Source organism: Aethalodelphis obliquidens, unplaced genomic scaffold (genome assembly GCF_003676395.1).
Source record: "Aethalodelphis obliquidens isolate GAN/ISIS:26980383/991018 unplaced genomic scaffold, ASM367639v1 scaffold9, whole genome shotgun sequence".
NCBI classification, from domain to species: domain Eukaryota; kingdom Metazoa; phylum Chordata; class Mammalia; order Artiodactyla; family Delphinidae; genus Aethalodelphis; species Aethalodelphis obliquidens.
Window position 1 is genome coordinate 9,360,726 of NW_020837953.1, and position 18,720 is coordinate 9,379,445.

Sequence of the window (18,720 nt, forward strand, 5' to 3'; positions counted from 1 at the left end):
TACCTCTGTTTTTATCTGTTTTACATGTTGAACTTACAGGAAGGTTCCATTTTAGGAAGGGGTTCTACAGCTTAAAAGAAAAATAAAATTTGAAGAAAACTGACCTAATTAAGCTAATCTCTTATTTTCATTGGGAAAACTGAGGATTTGGAAGGATAATTGTCTTGTCCAGAATCACTACTTGGCAGGACTAAGACTAGAAATGAGGTCTGCTGACTCTGAATTTACTCCAACTTTTTACTTTATTGCATCTCTTTCTTAAAACTCCTATAGAAAATAAGTCTCAAAATTGCTTGTAGAGGTCAGTTGTGCCTGTACAGTCACCTTGTGGAATTCTTCTAGTAAAGTAGCATTACCTTCCCCCCTTTCCTTAGGACAGTGAATTACTACTCATAATTAATCATGAAGATTTCACGATCTTTATCAAAATGTCAAGGAAAGCTACCTAATTTTCTGTTTTAAAAAATCAGTGTCCTGGCCCTTTTCAACCTCATCTGATACAGATAACTGATTAAAGGTACTAGAGCCCTTCCCCATAACAAATAGCTTCTTCAATTTCCTTTAAGGTGTACAATCAATAAGTATTATCTCTTATGTATTTCTGTGTCTGTGATCCTTTGATGAAAATGCTGTTTTCATCTGATTTTTCTTTAGCTTTACTTCATTAAACTTGGGCTGGATGTGTTTTGATAGCCAAATAGATAATATCAAATGTATCGTTTGGAGAGTCTGAGGTTCTTAAGATATCCTTTCCGAGCTTTGGTCTTTCAGATACATTTTATTCATTAATAACTTGACATCAGATTATACCATCTTGACTGTTTCTTTTGGAATAAGTGCTTCACTATGTCTATTATACGTAAATTCTAAAATGATATGAGGGTATTTAGGCTTTTAGGTTGGATGGCTTGAAATCTAATAGTAGAATTGATTTTTTAATGCAGATCTTTGATGGAAAACAGATTCCACAGAGAATGGTTGATGGATGGAATGCTTTTTTCTTTGATAAAACAGAAGAACTGGTAATTTTTTCATAGTTTTTATGTTATGGAATGCTCACAGATGCATGTTAGGATTTGCATAATTTAATTTAATAATTTTACTTGGACTTGGGGGTCCATACTTTGGATAAGTATAGACACGTCTCTCTCCTTTCTTTTTTCTCACCTGTAGAAAAAACGTTTACCTTCACTTGGAAAGAACACAGAAACATTAGGAGAGCTTTGGTTGGGACTGCTTCGCTTCTATACTGAAGAATTTGATTTCAAAGAATATGTAATTAGCATTCGGCAGAAAAAGCTATTGACAACTTTTGAGAAGCAGTGGACATCCAAATGCATTGCTATTGAAGGTAATCATTCAGCTGATATTAATTCAGGAACAACATGAAACAGAGCAAAACAGAACAAAAAGCCAGAGTTTTATTTGGCCAGTGACACTGAGGGGAAAACTGAAACACATTAGAATTTGGAAGATTCTTCCTCTTGGTTTTAATCAGTTTCCATCCTTTAATCTATAATTATAAAAGAATAATTTTCTGACTTTGATGGTCTGAGTTACGTAGAGTTAAACTCTAGTTATGGCTACTAACTATATTTATGTTACAACGAGCATAATTCTTAAATAAAAAATAAAATATTTCTTTTCTAGACCCTTTTGATTTGAATCATAACCTTGGTGCTGGAGTTTCTAGAAAAAGTAAGTTTTAAATATAGAAATCCCCTACTTTTAAAGCTCTTACACATTAAGGTCTGCATCTTTATTGTTTTTCTTCTTTCTTCAATAGTGACCAATTTCATCATGAAAGCATTTATCAATGGAAGGAAACTTTTTGGTACCCCCTTTTATCCACTCATTGGCAGAGAAGCTGTAAGTTTACATAATTTGAATTCTGAATCTTTTCTTTTTCCTTATAGAATTTTTTTGTAGTACAAGAAACCTAATCCTGTTCCAAGTTGGTGTTATTTATTTGGCTGTGCCGGATCTATTTGTTCTTATTGCACTTATCATAGTCTATAGTGAGATATATATTTGGTAAATTTTGTTTATTTATTTAATCTATTTGTTAAATTCTGTATCCCCCACTAGACTATATAGCTCCCTGAGGACAGGGTCCATGTCTGTAAGGTTCACCATCGTATTTCCAGTGCCTGTCATAATTTCTGGCACATAGGATGCATCAAATAAACATTTGTTGAACGAATGCAGGTGGATAGTCAAGACTCAAGATCCTTTAATTTTGAATGTGAGGTTCTGCCTACTGCCTCTCTTCTGTCTCTAGAAATCTTGATGAAAATATAAACAGAGAGGTCAACACTGAAGTAATACTTTATTTGCTGAGGCTTCTGCTTGTAATTTTGGTGTAGCCCTTGGTAAGCTGAATTAGCATGGAACTAAGAGGATTCTTTTTGCCTGAAATGGGTGGTGTAGCGTCCCCCATTCCTCTTGGTCTTACTCTGGTTTTGGGTTGGTTTCTAATGGGAGGATGTCATAGTTTCACAGTGAAAGAAATGAGAAGAAATCTCAAAAGAGAAACCAGGTCTCTGTTTTTGCATAATGAATATCCTTGATCTTGTTCAGTCCAGTTTCATCACTCTTTCTTGGGTTGTGGGGTAAGAAAAGCAGAAAAAATCTAGAGCTTTTTCCCCGTGGAACATTTTTGATAGTCCTGCCTAATAGGGGGTGGGGGGGATAATAATTATAATGGAAATAAAATAACAGGAAATTTGAAACAACACAAAATTCTTGCAGGAACAAAATGTCTAACAAAAGGAAAATACAACAGTAATTTTACTAACATATTAATTAAAATAGCAGTAAATGAAAAGCACAGTCAGATCACAACAAATCTGGTGATGCACTGATAAAGCATTTTACCTGAAAATTGTGGGAACTCTATTCGTGTGTGTATGTGCATATGTTTGGTAGGAACCTAGCAGTTTCGTGCAGTCAGACTTTTTAGTAAAATACTAATGTAGTGTCCTCGGTAAATTGGAAATGTGCTAATTTAGTCTGTGAATACAAAATTTTAGTAACTCTTAATTATTCAGTATGTTATAAGTAGTCGTCATAGATATCAGACTCTTTGGTCTTGAATGTGATTTGGTGTAAGAACCAAACATCAGTTTGGAGCCTGTCACAAAGGGCCTGTGGATCTGCCAATCATCTTTTAATCTACTTTATTCTGTTATAAAGTCAATATGTGGTATTTTATAGCTTGGATATACCAGTTTAACTATTCTCCTTTGATGGACATTTAGGTTGATATCAGTGTTATAACTGATATAGTAGAAAAATAACCTTGTTACATAGTCTTTCATGCTTATATTTTCCATAGTAAAGTTTATTCTTTCAACACATATTTACTGAATTTCTACCATTTACCTATTTCTCTGCTATGTACTGGGATTATAACAGCATACAAAGTAGATGTGTTTCATCCCCTTAGATTCTAATGAAGATGAAGACAAGTATATTTTCTGTTCTTTCACCTTTCTTGCTCACTCGAACATTCCCACTTCAACTGTGCTTCTATTCACTAGGTCCTCCGACATATTGACACATTTTTTCCCAATCTATCAGCTATCTACTGTCTTCATTTTTTCCCCCATTTAAACAGATTCCCTGGTACCTCCAGCATATACCTTATATTCCTTTGTACCATTGTCCTTCTTTTGCACCATTATGTGTTTAACCTTAACATGAACTCAGCCATCCACCGTCTCTCTATGCTTGGGCTAAGCACTGATGGAAAAAAATCTTAAAGCTAGGCAGTTTTATTTATATAGCACAACTATAAATTAATGTTCATCAGCCTCAACTGGACTTTCAATACTATCTGAGATTCTTACTACATTTCTTTAGTTACCTGTGTCTCGCATTCAATAAAACTATTTCAGATTTTATTTATTTTACTCAAAATTCAGTACCCATTTTGCTTTGTCCCATCTTTCTACTCTGCCTTTCTCACGCTCACATGTTTTCCCTTTGAGACAAAGATGATATTAGATAGATAGATACTCCTTCAACTTTCTGCTACCAGATCTATAAATCTGCTTACATCTTCAGATATCTCTTCTTTTTTAAAAATTTTATTTCATTTTGGAGCATAGTTGATTAACAGTGTTCTGTTAGTTTCGGGTGTACAGCAAAGTGATTCAGTTATACATATACGTGTATCTGTTCTTTTTCAAATTCTTTTCCCATTTAGGTTTTTACAGAATATTGAGCAACGTTCCCGTGTTATACAGTAGTAGGTCCTTGTACAGATACATACAGTTGGTTATCTATTTTAAATATAGCAAAGTGTACATGTCAATCCCAAACACCCAATCTATCCTTCCCCCCGACCCTTCCTCCCCGGTAACCGTAAGTTGTCTAAGTCTGTGAGTCTATTTCTGTTTTGTAAATAAGTTCATTTGTATCATTTTTAAAAGAATCTGCATATAAGCAATGTCATATGATATTTGTCTTTCTCTGTCTGACTTGCTTCATTTCGTATGATAATCTCAAGGTCCATCCATATTGCTGCAGATGGCATTATTTTGTTCTTTTTAATGGCTGAGTAATATTCCATTATATATATGTACCACATCTTCTTTATCCATTCATCCGTTGATGGACATTTAGGTTGCTTCTGTGTCTTGGCTATTGTAAATAGTGCTGCAGTGAACATTGGGGTGCATATATCTTTTCAAATTATGTTTTTCTCTGGATATATGCCCAGGATTGGGATTGCTGGATGTTATGGTAACTCTATTTTTAGTTTCTTAAGGAACCTCCATTCTGTTCTTCATACTGGCTGTACCAATTTACATTCCCACCAACAATGTAAGAGGGTTCCCTTTTCTCTACACCTTCTGCAGCATTTATTGTTTGTGGGTTTTTTGATGATAGCCATTCTGACTGGTGTGAGGTGATACCTCATTGTAGTTTTGATTTGCATTTCTCTAATAATTAGCAATGTTGAGCATCTTTTCTTGTGCCTCTTGGCCATCTGTATGTCTTCCTTGAAGAAATGTCTGTTTAGTTTTACTGCCCATTTTTTGATTGGGTTTTTTTTTAATTTATTTTATTTTTGGCTGCATTGGGTCTTCGTGCTGTGCATGGACTTTCTTTAGTTGCAGTGAGCGGGAGCAACTGTTCGTGGCAGTGCACAGGCTTCTCACTGCGGTGGCTTCTCTTGTCACGGAGCACGGGCTCTAAGTGTACGGGCTTCAGTAGTTGTGGCTCATGGGCTCTAGAGCTCAGGCTTAGTAGTTGCGGCGCACAGGCTTAGTTGCTCCACAGCATGTGGGATCTTCGCGGACCAGGACTCGAAACTGTGTCCCCTGCATTGGCAGGCGGATTCTTAACCACTGCACCACCAGGGAAACCCCTTGGTTGTTTGTTTTTTTGATATTGAGCAGCATGAGCTGTTTGAAAATTTTAGAGATTAATCCCTTGTCGGTCACATCATTTGCCAATATTTTCGCCCATTCTGTGGGTTGTCTTTTCATTTTGTTTCTGGTTTCCTTTGCTGTGCAAAAGCTTTTGAGTTTCATTAGGTCCCATTTGTTTGTTTATTTTTTTATTTCCATTACTCTAGGAGATGGCTTGGGAAAGGTATTTCTGTGATTTATGTCAAAGAGTGTTCTGCCTATGTTTTCCTCTAAGAGTTTTATAGTATCTGGTCTTACATTTAGATCTTTAATCCATTTTGAGTTTATTTTTGTATATGGTATTAAGGAATGTTCAAATCTCATTTCTTTACATGTAGCTGTCCAGTTTTCCCAGCACCATTTATTGAAGAGACTGTCTTTCCTCCATCGTGTAGTCTTGCCTCCTTTGTAATCAATTAATTGACCATAGGTGTGTGGGTTTATTTATGGGCTTTCTGTCCTGTTCCATTGATCTATATTTCTGTTTTTGTTCCAGTACCATACTCTTTTGATGACTGTACCTTTGTAGTATAGTCCAAAGTCAGGGATCCTGATTCCTCCAGCTCCGTTTTTCTTTCTCAAGATTGCTTTGGTCATTCAGGTTCTTTTGTGTCTCCATGCAAGTTTAAAATTTTTTTGTTCTAGTTCTGTGAAAAATGCCATTGGTAATTTGATAGAGATTGCATTGAATCTGCAGATTGCCTTGGGTAGTATAGTCATTTTGACAATATTGATTATTCCAATTTAAGAACATGATATATCTCTCCATCTGTTTGTGTCATCTTTGATTTCTTTCATCAGCGTCTTATAGTTTTCGTAGGACAGGTCTTTTGTCTCTATAGGTAGGTTTATTCCTAGGTATTTTATTCTTTTTGATGTAATGGTAAGTGGGATTGTTTATTTAATTTCTCTTTCTGATCTTTTGTTGTTAGTATATAGAAATGCAAGAGATTTCTGTGTATTAATTTTGTATCCTGCAATTTTACCGAATTCATTGATGAGCTCTAGTAGTTTTCCGGTAGCATCTTTAGAGTTTTCTATGTGTAGTATCATGTCATCTGCAAAAGTGACAGTTTTACTTCTTTTCCAATTTGGATTCCTTTTATTTCTTTTCCTTCTCTGATTGTCATGGCTAGGACTTCCAAAATTATGTTGAATACAAGTGGCGAAAGTGGATATCCTTGTCTTGTTCCTGATCTTAGTGGAAATGCTTTCAGCTTTTCATGGTTGAGTATGATGTTAGCTATAGGTTTGTCATATATGGACTTTATTATGTTGAGGTATGTTCCCTCTATGCCCACTTTCTAGAAAGTTTTTATCATAAATGGATGTTGAATTTTGTCAGAAGCTTTTTCTGCATCTTATGAGATGGTCATATGGTTTTTATTCTTCAATATGTTGATGTGGTGTATCACACTGATTGATTTGCATATACTGAAAAATCCTTGCATCCCTGGAATAAATCCTACTTGATCATGGTGTGTGATCCTTTTAATGTATTGTTGGATTTGGATTGCTAATATTTTGTTGAGGATTTTTGTGTCTATGTTCATCAGTGATATTGGCCTGTAATTTTTTTTCTGTGTGTGTGGTATATTTGTCTGGTTTTGGTTTTAGGGTGTTGGTGGCCTCATAGCATGAGTTTGGTAGTATTCCTTCTTCTGCAATTTTTTGGAATAGTTTCAGAAGGATAGGTGTTTTCTCTGTTTGATAGGATTTGCCTGTGAAGCCATCTGGTCCTGGACTTTGGTTTTTTGGGAGTTTTTTATTTTATTATCATTATTTTTTAATATTTATTTATTTATTTTTGGCTGCATCGGGTCTTAGTTGAGGCACGTGGGATCTTTTGTTGCAGCGTGCCAGCTCTATTGCGGCACGTGGGCTTCTCTCTAGTTGTGGCACATGGGCTCCAGAGCATGCAGGCTCAGTAGTTGCAGCACACAGGCTCTCTAGTTGTGGCACGTGGGCTCTGTAGTTGTGGCGCGCAGGCTCCAGAGCGTGTGGGTCCTGTAGTTGCAGCGTGTGGGCTTAGTTGCCCTGCGGCATGTAGAATCTTAGTTCCCCAACCAGGAATCGAACTTGCGTCCCCTGCCTTGGAAGGAAGATTCTTAACCACTGGACCACCAGCGAAGTCCCTGTTGGGAGTTTTTTAATCAGTTTCAATTTCAGTACTTGTGATTGGTCTGTTCATATTTTCTGTTTCTTCTTGGTTCAGTCCTGGGGGATTGTACCTTTCTAAGAATTTGTCCATTTCTTCCAGGTTGTCCATTTTATTGGCATATAGTTGCTTGTAGTAGTCTCTTATGGTCCTTTGTATTTCTGTGGTGTCTGTTGTAACTTCTCCTTTTTAATTTCTAATTTTATTGATTTGAGCCCTCTTCTTTTTTTTCTTGATGGGTCTGGCTAAAGGTTTATCAGTTTTGTTTATCTTTTCAAAGAAGCAGCATTTAGTTTCATTGATCTTTTCTGTTGTTTTCTTCTTTTCTATTTCATTTATTTCTGCTCTGATCTTTGTTGTTCCTTCCCTTCTACTAACTTTGGGTTTTGTTTGTTTTTCTCTGGTTGCTTTAGATATAAGGTTAGGTTGTTTATTTGTGATTTTTCTTGTTTCCTGAGGTAAGATTGCGTTGCTATAAACTTCCCTCTTAGAACTGCTTTTACCTGTTCCATAGGTTTTGGATCATTGTGCTTTCATTTTCATTTGACTCTAGGTATTTTTTTATTTACTCTTCGATTTCTTCAGTGATCCATTGGTTGTTTAGTAGCATATTGTTTAGCCTCCACGAGTTTGTGTTTCTTACAGTTTTTTTCTTATAGTTGATTCCTAATCTCATAGCATATGGTCAGAAAAGATGCTTGATGTGATTTTTTTTTAATTAACTACTTTATTTTATTTATTTTTGGCTGTCTTGTGTCTTTGTTGCTGCATGTAGGCTTTCTCTAGTTGTGGTGAGTAGGGGCTACTCTTTGTTGAGGTGCGCAGGCTTCTCATCGTGGTGGCTTCCCTTGTTGCGGAGCATGGGCTCTAGGCGTGTGGGTTTCAGTAGTTGTGGCACACGGACCCTAGAGCACACGGGCTTCAGTAGTTGCAGCATGTGGACTCAGTAGTTGCAACGCGCGGGGTCTAGGGATGCAGGCTGCAGTAGTTGTGGTGCATGGGCTCAGTATTTGTGGTTCGTAGGTGCTAGAGTGCAGGCTCAGTAGTTGTGGCACACAGGCTTAGTTGCTCTGCGGCATGTAGGATCTTCCCGGACCAGGGATCAAACCCAGGTCTTCTAAATTGGCGGGTGAATTCTTAACCACCGTGCCACCAGGGAAGTCCCACTTGATATGACTTTAATTTTCTTAAATTTACCGAAGCTCATTTTGTGGCCCAGCTTGTGATCAGTCCTGGGGAATGTTCCATGTGCACTTGAGAAGAATGTATATTCTGCTGCTTTTGGATGGAATACTCTGTAAATATCAATTAAGTCAGTCTGGTCTAATGTGTCATTTCAGGCCTGTATTTCCTTATTGATCTTCTGTCTGGATGATCTGTCCATTGATGAAAGTGGAGTGTTAAAGTCCCCCACTATTATTGTGTTACTGTTGATTTCTCCTTTTATGGCTGTTAGTATTTGCCTTATATATTGGAGTGCTCCTATGTTGGGTGCATATATATTTATAATTGTTATATTTTCTTCTTGGATTGACCCTTTGATCATTAGGTAGTGTCCTTTGTCTCTTGTAACAGTGTTTATTTTAAAGCCTTTTTTGCTGATATGAATATTGCTACTCCAGCTTTCTTTTGATTTACATTTGCATGGAATACCTTTTTCCATCCCCTCACTTTCAGTCTGTATGTGTTCCTAGATCTGAAGTGGGTCTCTTTTTTGTATCCATTCAGCCAGTCTGTTTCTTTCGGCTGGAGCATTTAATCCATTTACCTTTAAGGTAATTACTGATATGTATGTTCCTATTGCCATTTTCTTAGTTGTTTTGGATTTGTTTTTGTAGGTCTTGTTTCTTCCCTTCCTCTTTTGTTCTTTTCTCTTGTGATTGGATGACTAACTTTAGTGTTGTGTTTGGATTCTTTGTGTGTGTGTGTGTGTGTGTGTGTGTGTGTGTGTATCTGTTGTAGATTTTCGGTTTGCAATTACCATGAGATTTCAATTAGCAGTTTACATATAAACAAGATTGTTTTAAGTTGCTGGTCTCTTAATTTCAAATGCATTTCCAATGTCCTGCATTTGTGCTCTTTTCTTCGCACAATTGCTGGTTTTGACATCATATTTGTGTGCAAATAATTTCCTACCTTTACTTGTTTCTAGTAGTGGCCTTTTCCACTTAGAGAAGCTCCTTTAGCATTCATTGCAAAGCTGGTTTGGTGGTGCTGAATGCTGTTGGCTGTTTCTTGTCTGTAAAGCTTTTGATTTCTCCATTGAATTTGAATGAGAGTCTTGCTGGGTAGAGTATTCTTGGTTGTAGGTTCTTCCCTTTCATCACTTTAAATATATCATGCCACTCCCTTCTGGCCTGCAGAGTTTCCGCTGAGAAATCAGCTGATAACCTTATGGGAGTTCCCTTGTATGTTATTTGTTGCTTTTCCCTTGTTGCTTTTCGTATTTTTTCTTTTTCTTTAATTTTTGTCAGTTTGATTACTATGTGTCTTGGTGTGTTCCTCCTTGGGTTTATCTTGCCTGGGGCTCTCTGCCCTTCCTGGACTTGGGTGACTGTTTCCTTTCCCATATTAGGGAAGTTTTCAGCTATTATCTCTTCAAATATTTTCTCAAGTCCTTTCTGTCTCTGTTTTCCTCTGGGACCCCATAATGTGAATGTTGGTGCATTTAATGTTGTCCCAGAGGTCTCTTAGATTGTGTTCATTTCTTTTCATTCTTTTTTCTTTATTCTGTTCCATGGCAGTGATTTTCACTATTCGGTCTCCAAACTCACTTATCTGTTCTTCTGCCTCAGTTACTCTGCTATTGATTCCTATATATTTTACATTTTTCATTTCAATTATTGTATTGTTCATCTCTGTTTGTTCTTTAGTTCTTCTAGGTCTTTGTTAAATATTTCTTGCATCTTCTCAGTCTGTGCCTCCATTCTTTTTTCAAGATCTTGGATCATCTTCACTATCATTACTCAGAATTCTTTTTCTGGTAGATTGCCTATCTCCACTTCACTTAGTTGTTCTTCTGAGGTTTTGTCTTGTTCCTTCATCTGGGGCATACTCCTCTGCTGTCTCATTTTGTCTTGACTTTCTGTGATTGCAGTTTCCGTTCTGCAGGCTGCAGGATTGTAGTTCTTCTTGCTTCTGCTGTTTGCCCTCTGGTGGATGAGGCTGTCTGAGAGGGTTGTGCAGATTTCCTGGTGGGAGGGTCTAGTTCCTGCCCTGTTGTGGGTGGGCCTGGGGCTTGTCCCTCTAGTGGGCAGGGCTGTGCTCAGGAAGACTTTAAGCACCCTGTCTGTTGATGGGTGGGGCTGTATTCCCATCTGTTGGTTGTTTGGCCTGAGGCGTCCCAGCACTTGAGCCTACAGGCTGTTTTGTGGGGCTAGGTCTTGGGGAGGAAATGGAGTCTCCAGGAGGGCTCATGCCAATGCGTGCTCACCAGAACTGCTGCTGCCAGTGTCTTTGTCTCCTCAGTGAGCCACAGCTTCCCCCCACCTCCTCCGGAGACCCTCCAGTACTAGCAGGTAGATCGGGCCCAGTCTCTTACGAGGTCACTGCCTTTTTCCCTGGGTCCTGGTCCGGCATGGGATCTTGTGTATGCCCTCCAAGAGTGGAATTTCTGTTTTCCCCAGTCCTGTGGAATTCCTGCAGTCAAACCCCACTGGCTTTCAAAGACAGATTCTCAGGGGGCTCCTCCTCCCATTACCAGACCCCCAGGCTAGGAAGCCTGATGTGGTGCTCAGGACTTTTAATTCCTGTGGGAGAACTTCTGTGGTATAGTTAATTTCCAGTTTGTGGGTTGCCCACCCAGCAGATATTGGATTTGATTTTTACCGTGATTGCACCCCTCCTACCATCTTGTTGTGGTTTCTTCTTTGTCTTTTTATGTAGGGTATCTTTTTCGGTAGGTTCCAGTGTGTTTTTTATTTTATGTTTTTGTTGATGGTTGTTCAGCAGTTGGTTGTGATTTTGGTATTTTTGTAAGAAGGGGTGAGCTCATGTCATTCTGCTCCGCCATTTTGCTGGCCAATCACCAGATATCTCTTCTTTATCAGAGACTAGTCCTTCTATATGCACTCTAGATCCATTTGTATTCTCTTTACCTTAAATCTTCAACTTCTTCATCTGTGAAAAACATTTTCAAAGATGAAATACTTAAAAATATAATTGCAGGGCTTCCCTGGTGGCGCAGTGGTTGAGAGTCTGCCTGCCGATGCAGGGGACACGGGTTCGTGCCCCAGTCTGGGAAGATCCCACATGCCGCGGAGCAGCTAAGCCCGTGAGCCATGGCCACTGAGCCTGCGCATCCAGAGCTTGTGCTCCGCAACGGGAGAGGCCACAACAGTGAGAGGCCCGCGTACTGCAAAAAAAAAAAAAAAAAAACACAAAAAATATAATTGCAGATTAGCATTAACAAATGAACATTTGCCTTCTGTTTTAATGATAGGGAACACTAACTTTGAACCCCAGTTAAGCAAAATGGCTCCCCCAGAAAGTATCCTTTTTTTTCTAATTAATAAACTTATATAAAAAATTACACTCTATTATTGTTAGTATATTTTGAAATTCTTCAATAAAAAAATTTGTGAAAATTTGCTTTCTCTTTTGTTATATAAGTACCTACATAATACCTTCAATTTTACCACAGCACCTAAAATTTTAACTTTCTGGCTCTTTACAGAAGAAGTTTGCTGACCCCAGGTCTAGGCCACATTAACTAGGACGGTGGGCTGAAGAAAGAAGAATATCTAAAGAGATAGATATTCAGGAGTAGAATGGATACAACCTGGTGATTAATTAGAGGTGATGCGTTAAGGAGAATAAGTTCAGGGTGATTCCTAGGTTTCAGCCATAAGCAACTGGGTGAACTGAGAAAGGCCTTCATTTTGTCCTGTCAGAAAATATGATGATGAAGATTTTAATTAATTACATTGGTTTCATCAATAGTAAATGTATAGAATTATATTGCATCCTTTTTTAGAAATAGAACTTTACTGAGAAATAATTCATGTACTGTACAGTTCATCTATATAAAGTGAGCAATTCATTGGTTTTCAGTATATCTGCAGGATTGTGCAACCATCACTACATCTAGTTTTAGAATGTTTCGTCCTCTCTCAAGGAAACTCCTGTCCTCATTAGCAGTCAATCCTCATTCCTTTTTCGTCTCACAACTGTAGATTTGCCTACTGTGGACATTTTATGAAAATGGAATCAAAGAATATGTAGCCTTTTGTGACTGGTTTCTTTCATTTAGCAGAATGTTTTCAGGGTTCATTCATGTTGTAACGTGTATCAGTACTTCATTTTTTTTTATAGTTGAATGATATTCAGTTGTATGGTTATATTATGTTTTATTTATTCATTCCTATCAGTTTGTTGGAAATTTGAATTGTTTCTACTTTTTGGCTATTATGAGTAGTGCTGCTGTGAATATTTGTGTACCAAATCTTGTGTGGATATATGTTTTCATTTCTTTTGGATGTATAACAGTAGAATTGCTGGGTCATTTTGATAAGTTTATGTTTAACTTTCTGAGGAGCTGCCAAACTGTTTCCTAACAGAGCTGTGCTATTTTATATTCCCACCAGCAATATATGAGGGTTGCAGTTTTTCCACATCCTCACCAATACTTGTTACTGTCTTTTTTCTTTTTTAATAGCCATCCCAGTCAGTGTGTTTCTTATTACTTTATCCCTGACATTAGATAGATTTAAGGAAGAAATCAAAGAGTGCTAAGTGGACATGTTCTCTTGCCATCCAAAGATATGGGTACTATCAGGAAAAACTAGTCTCTGTGATAGTGCAAAACTGAGGTAAAGCTTAGAAGCATAAGCAAGGTAGTAGGATAAAGCAAAAACGAGCCTGATTCTTCTAAGACTTGGGAAAATGATTTAATTCTTACTGGTTCTCTACAGTCTTTTTAGGTATATTCTACTTTATATAGTAAATGTTACATATTATTGAAATGTTGAATGCAAATCCAGTGATATTTTAAATAAACCAGAGGATTGATTTCTTTACATAGAGGTCTTGTAAAGAGAATGATTCCTTTCTGGAAGTAGGCTGGTGGGGCAGAAAACATGAGCTTTGTAATCAGGCAGACTTAGCTTTAAATCCTTTATCTGCTACTTACCAGCGTTTTTCTGTGGGCAAACGACTTGAATTTTCTGAGCCTCAGTTTCCTCATCTATAAAATGAGCATGGAAATAATATCTACTTTCATTGAGATATTACACAAAGATGCTACAGATGAATGAGCAAATAATGTGGCTGTGTAGTGGTTAGCACTGTTAGCAGCTGTGATATTGATGATAATTCTGAATCTTGTTTTCATATCATGGTTTTAGTTCAGTGAAATATTTGTTGGTATTTATTTCCTTTTTCAAAAAATCACTTTTGCGTCTTAGTCTGCTTTCCATTTGGATTCAAAAGTTTTTAGTGATTTTTTTCCTAGTAAAGTTGTATTTTCTCCCTAGGAGTACTTCTTTGATTCCAGAGTACTAACAGATGGAGAACTGGCTCCCAATGATCGATGTTGCCGTGTGTGTGGAAAAATAGGCCACTACATGAAAGACTGCCCTAAAAGGAGAAGGTTGGCAAATGATTATGTATCAACATTGCAGGGAAAATAAATGTGAGACAAATTGAAGCTATGACTGTGTTCAGATATGTTTAAGTTGAGAAAGTTCAGGGCTTTCAGTTGAACCTTTAGGTCAATATATGTTTGAGTGGCATTTTGTGAAAGAGTGGGATTTATTTCTGGTACAGTGGTGTCTCATGATATTTATTTGTTCATTTATTCATTAATTCACTCAGGTTTTTTTTTTTTAACTGAAGAAGCATTTATTAACACCTACTGTGTGCTGGAAACTGTGCTAGAATCGAAGGGGAATAAAAGAACAAGATATGGGGTTCTTGCTGAGGACCTCACAGTTATGAAAACCAATAATTAAAATATAATTAATTGAATCTTTGAGGTATATGCTGTGAGATATGCCTATATAATATTTACCTTAAGGAATATACATCCTCTGTGCCCCCTGAAAATACATCTATGAAATATACTTTACTACATTCTATATACTATGTTAATAGGCCAGGATAATCCCTTCTTTAGTCATCAAGTCTTGCCTAATATAAAGAGCTTAGAACTTTTCAGACAGAGTAAACTCCTAGTTTCCGTCACTGCTCTTTGTTAAATTTAGAGAAGACACTTACCTTCTCTAAACCTCAAGTGTCTTCCTCTATAAAATGGAGATAGTAAATACCAACCTCTAAGGATTGTTACAAGATTAAAATTTGATACTAAATATTAAAAATTGATATTGTATTATAAAACTACTAGAGTACCCAGTTTCTGCCATATGAGTAGGTGTACTATAAATGTGAGAACCTTGCCTTCAAAATGATGCATGAAATGATGGGCACATTAATCCCTTTATTGTCAGACTCTTGTATAGTTTAGTTTGTTCTGTAGTTCATTCAGTTTATAAGTCCCTAGCCCCACATTATTGGTATCAGCAGTTTACTGTTTAGACTAAAGAAGAAAGACAGTGAAGAAGAGAAGGAAGGGAATGAAGAGGAGAAAGACTCCCGAGACCTTCTTGACCCCCGAGACCTCCACGACACTCGAGACTTTAGAGACCCCAGAGACCTCAGATGTTTTATCTGTGGAGATGCAGGACATGTGCGAAGGGAATGCCCAGAGGTCAAGCTGGCCCGTCAGAGGAATAGCAGTGTGGCAGGTAAATAAAAAAGGCCAAAAATAGTTTCTGGTGGAAATAAAGTCATTTATGTTGGTGTCATTCTAAGGACCCTGATTATTCTCTATTCTAAACATAGCTGTATGATTTTGGACCTTAACAATCTATCAAAGAGAGAGAGATTTTGGGGGGAACATATAGGAGAAATTATATCTCTTCCCACTGCTTTTATGAGAGAGGGAGATCTGTTCCTGTTATGTATCACAAGGAATTTCATGAATTAGAAACCCAAATGAGAGTTTATTGAAAGAAAAAAACAAAATATAAGTGATGATTTCCAGTTATTCAGATTCTTATTGCAGAAGTTATTTTCTTAAATAAATATATTGTCTCCTTTAGAAAAGCAATATGACACTTGTTCTTGTTTCCAGGACCAGTGTATTTTTTTTTTTTAATGCTCTAAGGATTGAGAAATGGCTTAACAAACAAGAAAAAAAATGAGTTGTTAAAAGTCATTCACTAACATAATCATAAGTTTAAAAGTCCAAGTTTATAAAATCTCAGATTTGAGACTGTTGTACTGAAGAAGAGAGTTTATTGATTGTCGTTTCTCTGTTATTTTCTTTATCTGTTGAATTTCTTTTTGATGTCTTCTCTTAGCAGCCCAGCTGGTCCGCAATCTTGTAAATGCCCAACAAGTGGCTGGTTCAGCCCAACAACAAGGTGATCAGTCCATAAGGACTAGACAGTCCTCAGAATGTGTAAGTACTCTGCCTGTAGATGGGTTGGTCTTGGCAGGAAGATAGTACTAATTTTGGTAGGTGATAGGATCTTTCAGATTGGTAAATACAATCTTCCAGATTACACAGTGCTTTATAGAGGTGTCCTTGCTAGGCACATCAGCTAGAATGAGCATTACTTTTGGAGTAATGTAGATCTGGGTTTATATCTATGGGCAAGCTACTTAACTTCAGTGAACCTATTTCTTATTTGTAAAATAAGGTAACTACCAAATAAGGTTGTTGGTTGGATTAAAATGAGGTGATAGGGCTTCCCTGGTGGCACAGTGGTTAAGAGTACGCCTGCCGATGTATGGGACACGGGTTTGTGCCCCGGTCCGGGAAGGTCCCACATGCCGCGGAGCTGCTAGGCCCGTGAGCCATGGCCGCTGAGCCTGCGCATCCGGAGCCTGTGCTCCGCAACGGGAGAGGCCACAGCAGTGAGAGGCCTGTGTACCGCAAAAAAAAAAAAAAAAAAAAAATTAGGTGATAACTTTGATGTTTTAGCTTTTGCATAATGGAAGAATATGAGTACCATTAATTAAAAATAGACCCCAAAATTGAGATGTATTAAGGGTTTAGTACTGTTAGGGCAGTACATGCATGGCACTTCACTTGCTTGAAATTTTGTGTGTCTTCTCATCGCTGATATGGATACCTAGTGAAATATATCCTGTGAAAGATGGAGTATTTAATTAGTGTTCAGACTCACAGGTCTGTTAACTTTGCTGAGTTGCTCTAACCTTTGTCTAAATCTGTATTCACCTTGCACTTTTTAAATTAATAGTTAAATACTAACTGAATGCTTACTCTAAATCTGACACTATGCTTTTAGTGCTTCACACGTATTATCACATTTAATCCTTTGAATGGACATGTGAAGTGGTAGGTATTGGTATGATCAAATTTTACAAATTGGGAAGCTGAGAATAAGAAAAATTAAAAGATTCAAACCCAGGTCTGTGTAGCTTCAAAGCTGTTATCTGTTAAAACATGCTAAATGTGATGTGATCTGTATTTTAGAAAAAATTCTTAGAGAATTTGAAGAGCAGCAGTAGGGCTTGTCTTGGAAAAACATTTAGGAGCCCACTAACCCTACCTCAAACATTTGAATATGTACTACTATGGGCCTGACAGTTTCATAAAAGTTATATAATAACAGTTATATTAACTAATATTTGTTGAGTGCTGTGTGCTGTATATGCATTCGTTCTTCCTGTTTCTTATTAAAAAATATTTTTAAAATGTTGAAAAATTATAGAAAATAATAAACATCCATGCACTACCACCAGGTTTTAACAATTCTTAATGCTTTGTTGTTTTTGGTTTGTTAAAATATTACCCACAGTTGACAACCCCTGTGCATTCCTCTTGGATGCTGTTCCCATCTTAAAGCCTTCCTACCATCCCTTCCTTGCTACTAAAATGTATCTTCTATTCTGAATTTGGTGTTTATATTTTTGACATATATTGTTGTAGTTAATCTTCATAAAAACCTCTGATGTAGATTCTATTATTATTTATACCTTATGGGTGAAGAAGCTGAGATTTAAGTTTCTTGCATGAGGTCAACAGGCACTTGGAACCAGAACTTGTATCCTTAGGTTCTGTCTCCAAAACCTGTGCTCTAATCACTTTCCTGTGGTGCCCCTGACTTTCATCTTCTGCTTCTAGCACTCACTTTTTTCTCGCCTGAGATTTGGGTAAGAGTCTGACTAATGAACATTGCTATTTGGAGGTCTCACAAAGCACTGCAGCTTCAACATGTCTAGAATGTAGCTTATATTTCTTTCCAACTCCCCAGGTTTGCCTCTTCCTCCTGTGTTCTCCATCTCATTGAATGATCCTGCTATCTATCTAGTTTCCTGAACTACTACTCCTCCCTCAGCCTCCACATCCAGTCAGTCACAAGGTCCTGTTGTTTCTATCTGTAAAAAATAGCTTACAACCATTTGCTTCCCTAGCCTAGGCAACCATTTCAGATTCCAATTACTTTTTTTTTAAAGGACATGTATTTTTGTACCTATAACCTTTAATTATGTTGTTCCCTCTAACTGAATCTTCCCTTTTCCTTATCTCTACCCTTTTATCAGACTGTTTTCTATTTATCTTGAGTCTCAGCTTAAAGGTCACTTCCTTCAGGAAGATTTCCACTTTCCTTCATCTTATCTTCCCTCCTTCTCCCAAAGTGGGTTTAGGTGTTCCTGCTCTGGGATTTCATTGTATATTATACAGTGTTTATCATAGTAATTATTATACTGTATTGTGATTGCTTATGTAAACTTTATCTGTTCCTCCTCTTTTCCCCCATTGACTTTAAGCTTTATGAGGGCATACATGTTAGTATTATATTTTTAATACCTAGAAAAATGCCCAGTACATAATTTTTTTAATTCTTTTTTTTTCTTTTTTATAAAATTACTTTTTTTATTTATTTAGTTTTTGGCTGCATTGGGTCTTCATTGCTGCCGGCAGGCTTTCTCTATTTGCGGCAAGCCGGGGCCACTCTTCGTTGTGGTGCTTGGGCTTCTCATTGCGGTGGCTTCTCTTGTTGTGGAGCATGGGCTCTAGGTGCGTGGGCTTCAGTAGTTGTGGCACACGGACTCAGTAGTTGTGGCTCATGGGCTTAGTTGCTCCATGGCATGTGGGATCTTCCTGGACCA

General features: G+C 37.4%; 1 protein-coding gene across 9 annotated transcripts in view; it reads left to right on the forward strand.

Annotated features, from left to right (window-relative positions):
• Nucleotides 1-18,720, forward strand: part of TUT4 (terminal uridylyl transferase 4) — a 143,805-nt gene that overhangs the window by 118,144 nt on the left and 6,941 nt on the right. For 4 of the 9 annotated variants that reach the window (XM_027108531.1, XM_027108535.1, XM_027108532.1 and 1 more), the window contains 7 exons: nucleotides 945-1,022; nucleotides 1,174-1,351; nucleotides 1,651-1,698; nucleotides 1,787-1,869; nucleotides 14,052-14,167; nucleotides 15,097-15,320; nucleotides 15,939-16,039. In XM_027108531.1, coding sequence (XP_026964332.1) covers nucleotides 945-1,022; nucleotides 1,174-1,351; nucleotides 1,651-1,698; nucleotides 1,787-1,869; nucleotides 14,052-14,167; nucleotides 15,097-15,320; nucleotides 15,939-16,039 — 828 coding nt within the window. The remainder of the gene's footprint in view (nucleotides 1-944; nucleotides 1,023-1,173; nucleotides 1,352-1,650; nucleotides 1,699-1,786; nucleotides 1,870-14,051; nucleotides 14,168-15,096; nucleotides 15,321-15,938; nucleotides 16,040-18,720) is intronic. The other 5 variants (XM_027108536.1, XM_027108534.1, XM_027108529.1 and 2 more) reach the window with 2 other exon arrangements.